This window comes from Cephus cinctus, unplaced genomic scaffold, assembly GCF_000341935.2.
Source record: "Cephus cinctus unplaced genomic scaffold, Ccin1 Ccin1_scaffold0401, whole genome shotgun sequence".
Taxonomy (NCBI): Eukaryota; Metazoa; Arthropoda; class Insecta; order Hymenoptera; family Cephidae; genus Cephus; species Cephus cinctus.
The window spans coordinates 1,174,590-1,190,615 of record NW_014333085.1 but is presented as its reverse complement, the minus strand read 5'-3'; the positions used below and the strand labels follow the sequence as shown (position 1 = coordinate 1,190,615).

The window sequence follows — 16,026 nt, the reverse complement described above, 5'->3', positions numbered from 1 at the left end:
GGGGGGGGGGGGGGCGAATGGATATACATACGTAGCAGGGGTCGCCAAGTGACAAACGATTGGTGATGGGATATTACAGGTAGAAATCAATATCGCTAGGCCAGCCAGTTGCACGGGTGGGAGGAAGAATGCATTAATATTTGTAGAAATAAAGGAATTACTATGAATTTACATAAATTCATTTCGTTGATCATAAATCGTAATTCGTTACCCGTAAATCCGTTGATTGTTCCAATAATAAACATAATCACGGGGAATTGGATGAGAGCGATTGTCGAATATGGAGGATCGAAAGAAGAAACTGTTCTCAGCTATCAGTAATGCAATGCTATGCTGGTGGATTGTTGGATTCTGGCAATTCGTAAACTGTATTGGTGTCCTCTATGGAAATCTTCTTCAGTGTCTTCCTCCGGCGACATCGAGGCTGTTCTCATGGTAAACATCAAAGGCTGTGGATATCCTCCTGTCGTCGACTGTGAGAACTTCACACGAGAACTGGGTTACGAGGGTGCGAAATTTCCATGCCACTACAGCCGCGTTAACGGCAGCATAGTGATGGCGGACTATAATCGCGAGGCGCAGATCGCGACGATCATGCACTTCTTCGCTGCACCCTTCGTAGTGACGCTGGCGACCAGCGTCGCCCTGTGTGTGATGCATTGTGATTGCAGGTGCGCTGCACCGCCACGACACTCTGCCAGAGGGATAAGAAGGCCTGGATTAAGCGACCTAAGGTAATGTCACATTTACTTTAGCATTAGTTATGCTAATAATATTCTTCTTGCTAAGACTACGACTTTGAAAAATTTTAACTTCTCAACATCAGATGTCTGCTCGTTCGTTTTTTTTTATTTTCTAATTTTACCGGCGGTTAGGGGTCTCGCTCGGTAGAGCTCCCCCCTTTATCGTCCCCCCGCTCGGCGCCCTACCGAGGGTGGGTTGTTATTTTTCTACTGCCGACCGTTCATCATCTTTACGGTGGTTGGCAGCACTGGCAGCATTAGAGTAGAAGGCAGAAGAGGCTTGGGGACGTACCAGGCCAGGAATACCAACTGTGCTCTCATACATCAAGCCTGGATTAGACGGCGCGAGCTATGGCTTTCGTTCCCTTCCACGTTCGCGAATCTTTATAGCCGAAGTTCCCACCCTTTTACGGATCATGTTGTTACTGGCTGCCAGCTACCAGCCACATGCTCTATCGGCTGCGAATTATTTCTACCGAGCTGAAGCATTTTAATGAAAACGACGCTTTATATCGACTTGCGTGCAATGAAAATGACTGATAATCTGGTTTTAAACAAATTGTTACTACGCAACAATCATTTTTCAACGTACGTGGTCGTAGGGTAGAGCTTCTCGGGATTTTTCAGCAGTACGCAGGTTACTGATTACAGGTTACCTCGTTGGGAACGAGGCAGGACGATCCTTTTCATGAAAATGAGACACGTTACCACAGCAACATGCGTAATCAGATTAACATAATGTTATAGTCTACCAGAAGGCCCGGGAGGCTGAATAAAAATGAAATACTGAAAGAACCGGAACTTTTAATTGCACCAACCCTGAAAAGGTGTTGCACACGTGCGACGTTAACTCGCAGAAGCTGCAACGAGAAAAACGTGTCCCGTTCTCATTTTATGCTGCACTTACCCTTCGCGGTCTCCGAGCTTTCGAATAAAAAAGTTCTCTCGAGGTTGGTGCGATTTTTAATTATGCATCTGGCATCCTGGTCAAGCCCTTAGGGGTGGCCAGTCATATATCTCTCTCTTTTTTCATTCCGTGACAATGAGTTTCCGGATAGCACAATTCTTTCAAGTGCAACTTGTTCGGCCTTCAAACTAGCAGCTTTTGATCCCTTTCCCCTTCTCTTATCCACCCCCTTTCGTTGTTCTGTCATCGATTCGAATGTGCAGTTGTGTTCGTTGCGAAGCTTTACATACCGGTTAAATATTTAGCGACTCAAAGTGCGGGCAAAACTGTTTATGGCGCTCGCGCACGCGAATTGCACTGTCACGATATCGATGTCTAATTGCCGCATCCTCCATACTAACGCATTACATATTTCTTCACTATATTCCTTCTCTCCGTCCTATATACCTTTTTATAGGATTCAGGCTCAACTCAAACCTCGGACTAAGTTAGCGAAACTTTCGGGGCGAAATAATCGTAGAGACTCAAACCAGACGAATTTCAGCTGCTGCCGACTTATCCAGCAAAACCACTTCAGGCCTTTCCATGATCTTAACGAACTTTCCTGAAACTCGAGACTTGTTTTACCCTGGTACAGATAGGGCCTCGAGTAGTCAAGTTCCCTGGCTCTATTGGTTTAGCTTCTTACGCAACCTCAAGTCGATCCACGTTTCTACGAAGCTCAGCTCGAGTAGACGGCTAAATCCTAACCAGGACGCACATACAGAGAGACTATAGTGTCTTTCCTTGAAAATTATTTCCGTTAGTCGTTTGTTTTGTCTATCGCTGGCAGCACGTTTCGTCAACAAGAGATTGTATCATAGCATGGGCTTTTCGTGTTGCACTATAGAGTGCTCCTCGGTGCTCGTGGAGAAGCGTGCAGCTGGCTTGGAAAAATATTAGGAAGAGGGAAGAAGAACCAAACGAAGTTACGAGGCTGTTCGAGCGGACTGTATGCCTCTGGTTAAAAGTCATGCAGTTCGTCGTTATGGACGATTGTAGTTTAATTACTTTTGACGTCTGCTCTTGATTATACTCCGGTATACTCTTGCTTGACTCTCGACACGAATGGCCAAACCGATCGTTAGGCTACTGGCTGTAGGCTGTTTTACAAAACTCGGTCTTCGTCGATACTGATATTGATTTTTGTGGAGCTTACTCGTTCCTGGTGCAGCTGTGCAATCAGGACCGATTAAATAATCAGACTTAGTATTTTTCATAATTTGGGAGATGGATATTCCACTGCAAAGAGTTTGGTAATATTACGCCATATGTATGCAATGTAAAGGTAAGAAGGTCTGATGGTTTGGTTGTTTTTGGCAAGCATATTGGTTTGCTGGAAATTTGTGACCGCAAGTGAAAAATAGGGATCCGCTTTTCCAGGAAGACCGTCGGGGGTTCCGTAGGTATATAATGAGATTTGACTTTGACAGAATTTCAGGGAAAAAATAAGTCTCGTCGTTTGGCTTGGGTTTGTAATAAAAAGGAGATAACATTCTTTCGTGGTTAGTTTGCTGGAAAACTTGGGGCTCTTATCCTGCGGGGCAGAAGGGACAGAAGCAAGCTCAGTGAAATACCTCTCAAGTTAAATCGCCATTGAGGCATCGTGAAATTTCGAAGAAAGCGAATACTGTGGCGGATGAGAAGGTGGAATGTGCAGAAAATAAAATTTCATTTTTTTTTTTTTTCAAATACGCATATTGCCCATGGGATTTTAATCAAACGCGAAAACTGTTAAGTTAGAGAATGAAGAGCATCTGCTACGCCGGAGCAGCTGGGACAAAGAAAAACAAAACACTAATATTTCAAGCCGTATGGGTTTCCAACTTTGGGCTTACTACAGACACACGTATTCGTGACGATAGTTCATGCATCAAAGTCACGACGAGCCGTAATTCTTGGAGATTGGAATAATCGACGAAGCTTCGAAAATTTCCCAAAGGAAATTTGCGTAATGAGAAAGTAACGGAACTCCGTGTGCAATATTCGTTATGCAACCCAGATATACTACAAGTAAAGCAGATAAAAAGATTACTGATGTTTAAGTTTAGATACGAGATCGAAAGAGAAAACCGATTAAACGCACAATGACGTTCAACTGATCTTAAGGGCGTTTCGAGACAAAAGAATCTTATCTTATTAAAAATGTTATTGCTCCTATATTATTTTTAGCTTAATTTTCATCAAGCTTAATCCGGGAATGGTTGCCCGATTCTCTTTCACATTTTAAAAGCATTGAGTTGGGGTCTCTCAGGCATCCCACGCGCCTACCCCCTGGATTAACAATAGACCTTCTAATATTCATCAAAAGTATTGTTCATTACTTCAGCCGAATGACTACTGAAAGCTGACTGTCATTACCAACTTGAAAAAAAATAATTAAAAAATTTCAAGTTTTTAATAATTTCACGTGTCGTTTTTTAATTTGACGATTCTCATAAATTTTTCAATCGTTAACAAAATCTGCAATTTACAAAGTTTATCCACTTGGAGCCAGTAAGAGGGGAGTCGGAAAGAAGCCAACTATCTTTTTACGCGTTCGATGAAAAAACTCAAGCACTTGCATAGCGAGCAAATGCATAATTGAGTGAAATGCAAACAGTCTAGGTCTTTTTATATGTGTACCAGTTCAGAAACATGTAGAAAGCAGCGCACGCTACTTCTGGTATCTACAGACTGTTTACCATGGAGCTACGTACACGCTGTCTATATATACACGGAAAATTATGATAAATCGTTCGTGTATCTATACCAACGCGAATTTTTAGTTCGGATCGTATACGAGAACTCACGTGTAGAATTAGCTGTAAAGTTATGATCGATAAGTCTGCGGAACTAGCAGCTAATGTGTAGTCCTCTTTCACGTATCGTGTAGCTACTCTTTTACACTGTTTCTAGTCAAATTTATAGCTCCAGCAATAATTTTTCAAGGGACGATATATTACCATCGGTATCCTACGCCTTTGCGCCCTTCTCCACGTCTTTGCATGCTTCCCAGAAAAGCATGCTCGTTATCCGAATACGATTTGTTTTTTTGTCAATTCTTTTCCAAAAAAGAAAATTTACCAGCCAAATTACAATGTATGGGCGACGCGTTGGCATTCGCTAGCTACGTATTATTCGATACATCATAGGGGTTCACTAAACGTTTGTTTGTTTCATATCTCTGACTGGGTTTGCATTTTATGAGAAACGACTGAGGTACACGTGTAATTTTTTTTAAGGAACCGGGCTAACTTTCGGCGAGAAAATGACTGTAGATTTGAAGGCTCTTGGAAGCGTTCCAAAATAGAGAATAATAGTCTCGTTCAAAATCTAGGAACACGTGTTATTACTGGCTGGGGAGTAACGTGGTATATGCTGTTGCTGGAAAAGTGCCGATTATCAGATTTTCTATCCCGACTGTACAGGACTCACGTAGTGCAGCCAGCTGATAATTCTCATTTCGAGTAGCTTATTGTCCGAAAGAATTTAACAAGCTGACCCGACGGTTTTCGGAGTTTCGGCTATCGTCGCTGGAATAAGTAGATCCCCTGGAGGAGTCAATTCAATTTCTATTTTGAGCTTTCCCGAAATTTCAAAGTCAGTAGAATTTTACTGGACGACCAGACTCTTAGGATTTCAATGTAAAATAAAGAAAAGCGCAAGTGATGCTTTCATAGGGATCGATCGTCTCGCACGAAGCACGGCTTAACCGTGTATGCTCGATTAATCAAGCACGGCCGGAGCTGCAGCCAGGTTACATAGGGATTCTGGCATCGGTTTGAAGCGCGATTTAAAAATCCCGTTTGTTTCGCTATGCCAGTCGGGTGAACCGATTTGCATAGCGTCAGTGCTGGTCGCTCGGAATAAATTTGTCAGGCGATATGAAGTTATGCAAACTACGTGGATCCCTCTTTTCTTTGCTTTCCTCGCGTCACTTATCTGGATCCCATTCTCACGGAAACGACGATAGAGTTTCAAACTTTTTATATTTTATGCCTTTTTACATTAACGAGAAAGTGAGTTTGACCTGTATCGTTACCTCCTCTATTACAAAATTCTTGCTTCGAATGTACGTTCGAAATATTTTAACACCCCGCTTATATCCTTGAAAAATATATACCGCCATATAGAAATTTGTCCCTCAATTTTTCACAATAAAAAAAAAATTTCACCCAACACCTCAAGGGAAATCAATAACTGGATTGACACGTGTAAAAATGATTGTCATAATAAAATGGTCGAAAAGCGAAGCGGTGCTTCCTAATACGATTTTCAAATCTGAAAAGCGCTCCTAATAACAGGATAAACGTCTCAATCAATTCCTCGGAACGTCTCGGAAGACACAGTCCTAAGTAGAGAAGCGTTACGTCGGACACGTAATGGTAACCCTAAGAATGAACTGATGACGTAATATAACGATCCAAGGGAAGCGCCTAATGTCAATTTGTTTTGCTTCACATCGGAAATCGGACAAATCATCGAGGATCGATTAACTGTACGTGGCAGCCTCTCTTGTTTTACTTTCGTTTTGATGCTTCTTTTATTTATCAACTCTGACGCACTGTTAGGCGTATGCGCGAGTGCGTCAGCACGCGTCACAACCCACGCAGCTCGTATAGTGATCGAAGGTGCGTGTTGCTTTGAATTTAGTTTGGTGTTTGCGGACTACTGTGTAGCCGTGTATCTATATGCCTGCTCTATATAGATGTATATACGGAGGCGTACATACGTACAATGGTTACGGACGAGCGTGCGTGCAGCTTTCGATTGCGTGACCTGCTCGATCCGGGGTCAAGCTCCCCTCTTCTCCTCGAAGCGCACATCCTTAATGGCGCCTTTAACACTGTCCGTAGAATTCCGATTAAGGGTAATAAAAAAATTAGAGTGAATATTTTTTTTTATATTTCCCAGTAAATATTCAAACAGTAGGTTACGGGCGAGGGAGTTTGAGAAATTCGCGAATTATGATAGGCTGATAGAATTTCTGGAGGCCTTACAGTATTCAGGTTGCGTGGGACGCCTGGCGTCGGGACGGGACCCACTTGAGTGCAGTTTCTGAAAATCTTCATAAATATTCAAAAACATGAATGCTGAATTTTACCGGAACCCCTCGGGCTGTATTCCAATTATAGGAGGAAGTGAATGTATACCTATAGCTATAGGTACACGCGATATACCTATATCAAGCCGAATTATATAACTTTACGATAAAATCTTAGCCATCCCTTGAGGTCGCGACCCTTTAATTTTGCGTTTAGGACAATATTATTATTATTATGATATTTACTTGGAGTTTTTACAATTAATAATATCGATATTCATTCGGTATTTGCCTTTTATCATTTTACACGTTATCTATGAATTTATACAAAAAATTGCCCCAATCGAAATTACTCTTTCGAGTGTTCGTGACGTGGTTAGATATTAGCGTATAGGAGTACTGATTAAAGTTTCACTGCTACCCTTACGTGGTAACGGCATTGCAAAATATACCTAAATCACGTAAACCCGTAACAAGACCTTCCGGCGAAACCTTGATTCTCTTAGGTTTCTTATTTTACCCTATATAAAAATCGGTAGCTTACTCCACGTAAACAGCTACGTCATCCTGCCCGTTATATATATCGAACAGCCACTGAGACTCGGACACCCTTCTGGGTCAGGACGTCACGACAGACGTCGGGACGCCACAACGCGGCATAAAGTTACCTGCGAATATGACCTTTTCAGAATGCCACTGAATGTTAAAATTAGTTTTTTTTTTTCACGCTTTCGCGACTCATGGGAAAATTATGAATAAGAGTAATCAGTGCGAGGACTAAACATTTTTTAGAAATTACAAATTTTGAAAATCATTACCCGCGGACCTGCTCTTTATCGCTGTTAAAGTTTCGTCGTGATTGCTGAGCAATCCGAAGCCTCGAATAAATAAACCTGTCAGGTACACAGCCACTCCTTATCGGACGGCTTGAAATTTCCCGAGCGTTTTAAAAGCTTAGTGTTATAGTCGCGAACCTCCACAAAGGCTGCCGTCGAAGGTCTTATCACGATGAAGCTAAGAGATATGAATATGCAATATTCTTAAGGTCTATAGACCGATGCATATATATATATATATATATATATATATATATATATATATATATTACATGCGGAACGTAAAGCGACTCGGTTGGCTGCCGGGTAAACCAGCCTGTGTTACCGCTCCGTATAACCCGCTGGCTAACAATGGTGCCTTTGCTGCTTTTGTTGCTTTTGTTACGGGACTTTGGCTGTCTTCTATTTTTTGCCGCCGAGCCCTCGTAATCAGACGGGCATTCTCTCGAATTTGGGTTAAAATATTTCGGAACTTTCGAACGGACGAAATCTCGTGTCTTTGCGAAACTCGAATTTCGAAAATTGACATTTATTTGCACGGGCCAAACTTTTACTTGGGACCTCGTCGGAGACAGATTTTAATACTAATTGGACGTTTTGTCAGATGTCAATTAGAAATTGTTTTCTTGTATTCTTCAAGAATTTTTATTCTCGGCCCATTATAAATGCTTCTTCTTTTTTTTTTTCCTTCGCTAAAACTCGCTTCCCCTTCCTCTTTCGCAAAGTCCGCGGGACTCGAAAGTTTTAATGAATTCTCATCAGACCAAACAAGTGTTGAATCGTACAAATCCTTCCAACTGCAATAAATTTTCTTCCCGATCAAAATGTCTGGAACTCTTGTAAAAATGACGAAAGTAGGCTTAGCGGGGGAGGTGAGAGGTAAAGGCATTAAACAGTTGGCACTACCGTTTCTTTTCCTCGCTGCCCCAAGCTCATTTCTCAAGATTCCTACAAAATACAACAAAATCGAATCACAAAATCTTTCGCAACACTGCTATAATCGATAGACAAAATTTTTATAAAAAACAAAAAATTATAAATTCACCAAAGATAATACCAGTGCATAATTAACCCCAAACTGCAAATATTATCCCTAAGAAAAAAAAAAAAAAAAAAAAAAAAAATCGGGATGATCACTAAATCACCCGGTTGGACGCAAAGTAGTTATTGCTCGTAAAGAAATCACCATGAAGTAAAGCGAGAAAAAAATTGTTTAGCGTACCAATTAAAAAAAAAAAAAAAAAAAAAAAAAAAAATATTCGAGCCGCGTGTATAGCGTGATAAGAATGATGTCACCGGCTGATATTATTTATACCCTAAAACAACGTGAACCGAGAATAATCCTCCCGTTGCCCTAGCCTCCGTTACGGTCAATTTACTTAATTGCTCCGCACCCTTCAAATTCACCTTTTTCGCTATTCCACGAATTTCCAAAAATGTTCTCCCCACGACTCCATCGTTACGACTTGAAATTTAATTAATCTCTTGTTCTCTCTCTCTCTCAATTGTTTCAGTGATCACTCGATAAGCAACCGGGTGGATCGCCGAGGACACCATCCGACGCATTGCGAGTGTAGTGACGTCACGAGGCCCTTATGACGACGCGAGGAGACGGCGGAGAGTGCTTTGGCCACATCTCAATCCGACCTTTAGGCCCTAGGATTCTCACGCCTTCTCCAGAACACGTCTCGTTCCATCATCTCATCAGCCGGCATCCACCCTGCCCCGCTTCGCCCTTATTTCCACGTCAGCCCTGACACGCGTCACGTGCAGACGCCTTCATCCTGTTTTTCCTCTTTGGCTGCCGAGACACCGTGTATACACGGCATCGCTACTTCGCGAGGGCGCAAGTACTAGATTACTGCGGTACTATTATTATTATCAGGGGCTAATAGTTATAGTATTATTATTATTATCGTGGCTAATGCCAGCAATGCTGCCGCTACCGTTACTACCATTGCTGGCAGATGCTGAGCGTCATTAAGCAATTCGTGGGACACTATCGGCAACACGTCACGTATGCTGGCTGCAGGGGGATACTGATTACTGATTACTGTAGAAACTGTGTAAGGTGGAGTAACGGCCGTTACGCTCTGCGTTAACTGACATGATTCATATTGTCGATGGTGGATAGGATAGTCATATTATATGTATATGTATAGGGGGGATATACGGGGATGCCATTAAGGATATCTATTCTCTGGATACTTTAGGTCGTGGACAGGACGGATAAGCTACTACCGGGGCGACGCATAAATTCATTCATTTTTCTCTCTTCGAGATCTTCCCGGTATCCGGAATTATTAATGTTTAATTCCACGGGAAGACTCGTCGGGTTTAAAGCGTTAACTATGTTAGAGACTTGTTGCTTCGCGTGTTTTGATTCACTGGTAAATCACTGTGGCACGGTATGCCTGACCTTACTGTTTTTGATTCTTATTTTCTTTATACTGTTTTTGTCATTTGATCGCCATCTTGGAAATTTAATGCTCGGCCTATTTGTACGGGATATTTTTTTCTGATATTACATTTTACCGTACTTTGTATAGTACCTGCGACACTCTCGGGGCTCTTGCGAGTCGCGGATTGACTCGAAGAGGGAAAAATGCTTGATCACATCATTCATCTCCATATCGAGGCCTGTAAACGCGAGGAATTTCGTGGAAATTTGCCAAACCGCGAATCGAGCGTTTCGAGGTCTGGAAATGGGTCTCGTGCTTGCGAGACTGATAAGGACAAATAAAAGGAAAAAAAAAGTTAGACCCGGGGGCTTAGTATAGTATTGGTACGCTCCTGCGTTCCTGCGCCCCACCGTACGGGAGATTTCGCACGATAAAACCTAATGGATGAAATCGCGGATGAAACGAGAGGTGCTGAGATTTGGATGTGACTCGAATGGAAAAGAAGTATCCGGGAGTACGAATGAAATATGGGAGCATTGAATCGGAATCTTGTTCTCTTCTGATTTGGCATGCTCTTATCAACACATATCTTACGTCGCGATGAAAATCTTAAGCCTTAAAGGTCAAATTAGGTAATTAATTGCAAACGGAAGTGACGTATCATGTTCTTTCATTCCTACTTAGACAACGTATCAAATCTCACCGGAATTGAAATTTACCGTCGTAATGTTCGAGTAATTTTTTGTTTTTCAAAATTTATTTCAAATTTTGACACACTCTAACAGAACAGGATATTTTTGAGTTTTGAGGGTTGGCAGGAATTTAATTTTTTTTTTTCTGCACCGTCAATCGTATTTCGTATTTCTGCAAGAACGTCCAACGAGCGAATTTCATTTGGTGGATTCGTGTCGGATCGAGTGAGAATGCTAAGAGTTATAATCGAAACGGAATTGAGTTCTCTTTAGATAGGATAACATACCTATAGGTAGGATAGAATATAAATCAAAATAATAGAGTACGTGACGAGGGGTTGATATTCCGTTGAACGGAAGCGCATAGGTATTTAGACAGTTATCAATACGAGCGAAGACGATGCCGTAGGAATTTGAGAAGAGTTCAGGAGGTGTGAAATAAAAGACAAAGAGAAAAATAATTGAAGCAGCCTAAAAACGAAGTATCTCGTTGATACAAGAAGAGAAGCGATCGATAGGAAAACCAATTTAATCGTAGGCCTTTGAAATCTGCCGATTTATTTTCTACCACGAAAGTTCTGTCCCTCCTCGTAGATAAGAAAAAATTTGAAATACACTACGGAAACACAAGTAATGGAGCTTTTTGCATTTTAACGGTCTTTGAAACGCGATAAAAAATTATCTCCAGTATATGGGCTTTGTTAGATTACGTAAGCGCGCGTAGAAACGAAAAATAGTGAAATTTGTAAAATTTTCAAAATTTTATTGACGCATCCTAAAATCCGTGAAACTTCCTTCTCGAACCAGGGAAGCTTCGGTCACGCACGTACAATTTCATTTAAACGCTGTCAAGTCCCGTGAGAAATCTAATAGTCGTGTTATTGCGATATACCGTATAGCGAACCACGTGTGTATGCAAATATCCCGAGGGACACTACTTTCACGCCGTCCCTTATTCTAGTGAAATCAATTACGCCTGGAGCGGCATTTTTATATCTCGAATGACTTTAGCGACTTAAGATTATGGATCAGTTCTAGGGATAACGAACAAAAATTGAAAATTCGTTATTTATATATATATATATATATATACGTACACGATCGAAGTGAATTACTAGAGGCACGGGTTAATATGTATAATAAAGCATGAAGTACAGTAGCGGCTATTACGTGGGCAGCGACGGTATTCAATGAAAATTAAAGGGTAAAGCTGATTCGAGGTGTGACATGTTTTTTTTTTTTTTTCCGCGAGGCGTCAGGTTGTAAAAACGTAATACTTAGTGCACGCGACAATATACTTAGGCACCGTTCTCGAATTTTAATAAAAAGTTTTAAAGGATAAGCGTCAACGCCAAAAGAGACAAATGTCTATTTCGAAGACTATCTGCTTTCTGCAGCCTACTGATTGTCGAAGGGTCCTCATAAACGAAATGCATTGAAAGATACGAAGGATGCTCTGTGATTCACTGGTCATGCTGTACCTTCACTTTTTTTTTTTAATTATGTTCAATTTTTCTTTTAGCAAAAATATTATTTTTTCATCCCATGCGATTGCCATATTTTCATTAATTCAATCACGGCTTTAATCGGATGGCCTAATTGTTCGACGACTTCTCATATTCGTCATACCTAACGCTCGTAGCTACTAGTGTTCGTTGCGCATTCTTGAAATACCCAAGAACTCATGTTACTTGGTTATGAACGACGGGGAATAAGGGAAATACGAATACGTGTTATAATAAGAATAGACATAGGCGTAGACAGGCTTTTTTCAAGAAGTATAAACATTCTCTCGACTTACCCAATGGCCTTCACTTTGGACTGAATCCCGATACTAAATTTACACGTAACGCATACCTACTATATATTGATCACCGTTTTAGGGTAATTCTCAGCAGTAGCCACCAACACCCTGGCAAACCTGACAAATGTCGCGCTCATACACTTCGCTCATTTTAGTCGATGGAAAAGAGCCAAGGGTAGAATTCATCCTCGATTCTACAGGGAATACGATATTCGTCATTCCAGGTTGGTTGGAGACCCCCGATCGTGTAATCACCACTGCGGAAATATCGTCTTCCCTAGAGGAAAAAAATGAAAAAAAAAATTGGAACATCAAGAAGATAGGAAAGGACAGAGACAGGCAGGCATTATCTGCAAAAAATTATATCTGGTGTAATCATTCAAAAGATCCTGTTTCTCGTCCACGAGATTTTCATCTTTTATCCCATTTAGCATATGTGGACCAAGCATATACGTCATACGTAGTCCACTGCCGTTCCAATGAACCTTTTCAGCTTCAATCTTTCGGGCACTTCAATAAATTGTCACTTTTTTGTCCTTACCCTCTTTTTTCATTTGTTTTTTTTTTATTTTTTTTTTTCATTCCCACAATCCGTTTCTTCTCTCGTGCGATATCGAGCCACGTTAGCCTTCGCGTGTAATTTCCTCCTTAGGATGTAAAAACATCTGAGCTCGATGCAATTAGGTGCACCTGCATGCAACCAATTTGTTCATTCGTTCACAAAGTTAACCTCCGTGAATTTCCACAATGCTTCCCAACCACCCCCGCCGTCACATTCCGACTCCAAACTCCTACTGGCGAACGTAGCTACCCGTATTACCTCAACGCTACAAATTCTCGAGGACTTTGGCCCAAAGTGAAATCCATGGGCGTCAGACTCGCTTGATTCGATTTATCGAATATTTATTAATCGATTCGTTTATACGAGGACCAAAACGCGACTCGGTCAATTGTTTCGTATATTCTTGAGAAAGTTGAGAAAAAAAGATATTATCTCCGTTACTCGTAGAAGGCCGCGTACTTCTCTCGGCTATCGCTGACTTTTGCTAAAAAGAGTCTTACCATCGTTTCACGACGATCGAAAACAGGTCGATACGATTTTTCTAGTTACGGTATCTTCGATCACGAATTAATATGGGCACTGCCAAGGCTTGTAACAAATCAAAATGTGAGAAAAAAATATGAAGATTCCCCCCTTCCCACCCCACCGCACGGTCAATCAAAACCCAATCAAAGCCGTTCATGGAAATGCGAAATTGTAAGAAAAATCTTAAAGCTCAGTGTACTTTTTCGAATTTTCCAACGCTGAAAAGCTCTGACCAATCTTTAATCACAAACGCAAAATCACACAGATACCAGATGTTACGTCACGAGCTTAACGTACCAAAAGAAATGATACTTAGAGATAAATCTAGGCGTTAATAATGGACGCTACCTGCGTCGGTCGTTACTGATTTTTATACAAGCTCACCAGTCTAAAGCACGTTCTAAAAAGAAAAAGGTGGAAATCATCAAAGGACGCTCCTCGGCGAACTCGAAGGACGTCCCGACGTTGACGACAGCGTCGACGTCTTCGAGTCTCTCGGGGAGGCATTTAAAAGCGAGACTAAGATAAAAGTAAATGGCGTAGATGCTATTTTAGTATACCACACGATATAACCCAAATGCAGAAGAAGAAAAGTGAAGGAGCGGAAAAGGAGAAAAAAATGTATATTCGTAATCACCTTAGAGTACATGTTAACTGTAACACGATGTTTACTATGGACATAGAGAGAATAATAGTTATCGAATTAAAAAGTGAAAATCGCAGGAATCTACGATTTCAAGGATGTTATATCGAATTGTAAGTAGCCGAGAGTCCGACGTTGAAATTTAGCTGGTCTAAACGCTGAGGGCTTTTTCTACTTAGTGCTGTTGATTTACCACTCGTGGAATGATATGTTATATATATAAATGTACAATATACATATATACATATATTATTATAATAATAATAACATTATAAATTGCTATTTCGACTGAGTCGTTTGTATAATAGCCCAGTCATTCGATAGTTTTACCTGGAAAGTTTTCCGAGAGTTTTGAAAATTCGTATGTTTATAGATTTCGACGTGCTCCTTTCGAATTTTCTCTTTGCCACCTCGTATCTTGACCGCTAGCGCCGTCATATTGAAAAAATGGCGGCCAAAAAGAGTTTTTTGACGGATCGACAGAACGAATCGGACGTGTCTAATCGAAATCCCTTCACCAATTAATAAATTGGGAGACTCACCGGAGCTGGTGCAGCTGATCCGTGAAGGCCGGGAACTGCATCCAGGAGACACTCGGGTGGGCACTGCACTAGAACACGGCACTGCACTTCCGGAACACGCACAGGAAACCCATAGAATTTCCTGGATATCGCGAGAGCAACGCGAGAGCTACACGAGCGAGAACTTTCTATACCATAGCAGAACGCAGCTAGAAAAACTATCAACAGACAGCACGGGAGCGCGAGGCAGTTCGTGATACCTCGGTCGGTGCCCCGAGCCAGACTGACTTTGACAATAGTCAAATTCGAGAACTAATCATTCTGATCATCTGATTGGTCGAGATCCTTACAGCCGATAACTCTTCCGTCTTCCTCGAGTCGTCCCTTTAAACCAAATCGAGAGCGTTCCTTAGCGAATCGGTACGTACCTCTTGGAGATCCTCCACGGCCACTTCCCCAGCGCATCGGGCGAAAGAAATCGAGAACGTTATCTGTATCGGTAGCCGGAGTCGCCTTGTGACCGTGAATCGAAAAATCACGTCACACTATATATTTTTCGTTAATATACGTAATACGCTTGTTTGGAGTAGGTGCCTGTTGGTTCGCGGCACACATACGCTGAAACTATTCATTTTACAAAAAAAAAATGTTGGTACATAAATTATAGGAAATTTTCTCTAGTTTAATTTATGACAACTATTTTCATCGTAAAATCAGTCGAAAAGGAGATATCCTCAAGAAACTGTTTTTGAGCGCCATTTTGCTAATATGGCGGCGCGAGCGGCAAAGATACGAGTTGGCAAACTGAAAATTCGAAAAGAGCACGTCGAATGCTATAAACATACAAATTTTCAAAACTCCCGTAAAACTTTCCAGGTAACCCCCTTTTTGAGCACCCAATGATTGGACTATAACTTGTACAAGGATTCGCGTGCGATTAGTCGAACGGATCGCGCCAGGACGATTGCCTACTTGATTAATACGTTGATATCCCAAGGAAAGTTATGTATTGTCGGCAGTTCGAATTACGTAGTACGAATAATCGCTGCACGCCTCTGCGGTCACGCTCGCTGAGTTATACTAGTCTCTGATCGAATTGGTTCGATCGATCTAAAATGGGATTGCTGGAAATACGGATTTTTGTTGTTACGTCTTATTGGTTTGAAATTTTATATTTTAACGATTACGACGATCCAGTCGAAAAGTGTGCTGGGTATCTAAAAATATTTTGGATACGCAACGACGCGTGAATTCTAACAGTCTTTTCGTTGCTCTGCGATTGGATCATAGTTGCGGCCATTCGATCGTTACTGTTCGATGGAATGT

The 16,026-nt window shown here is 41.4% G+C and overlaps 1 protein-coding gene across 1 annotated transcript in view; it reads left to right on the top strand.

Moving 5' to 3' along the window:
* The window catches only part of LOC107267379, a 12,673-nt gene extending 3,392 nt beyond the window's left edge, over positions 1 to 9,281 (top strand). The window contains exons 2-3 of the mRNA XM_015738998.2: positions 401 to 734; positions 9,066 to 9,281. Coding sequence (XP_015594484.1) covers positions 401 to 734; positions 9,066 to 9,150 — 419 coding nt within the window. The 3' untranslated portion in view covers positions 9,151 to 9,281. The remainder of the gene's footprint in view (positions 1 to 400; positions 735 to 9,065) is intronic.
* The last annotated feature ends 6,745 nt before the right edge of the window (positions 9,282 to 16,026 follow it).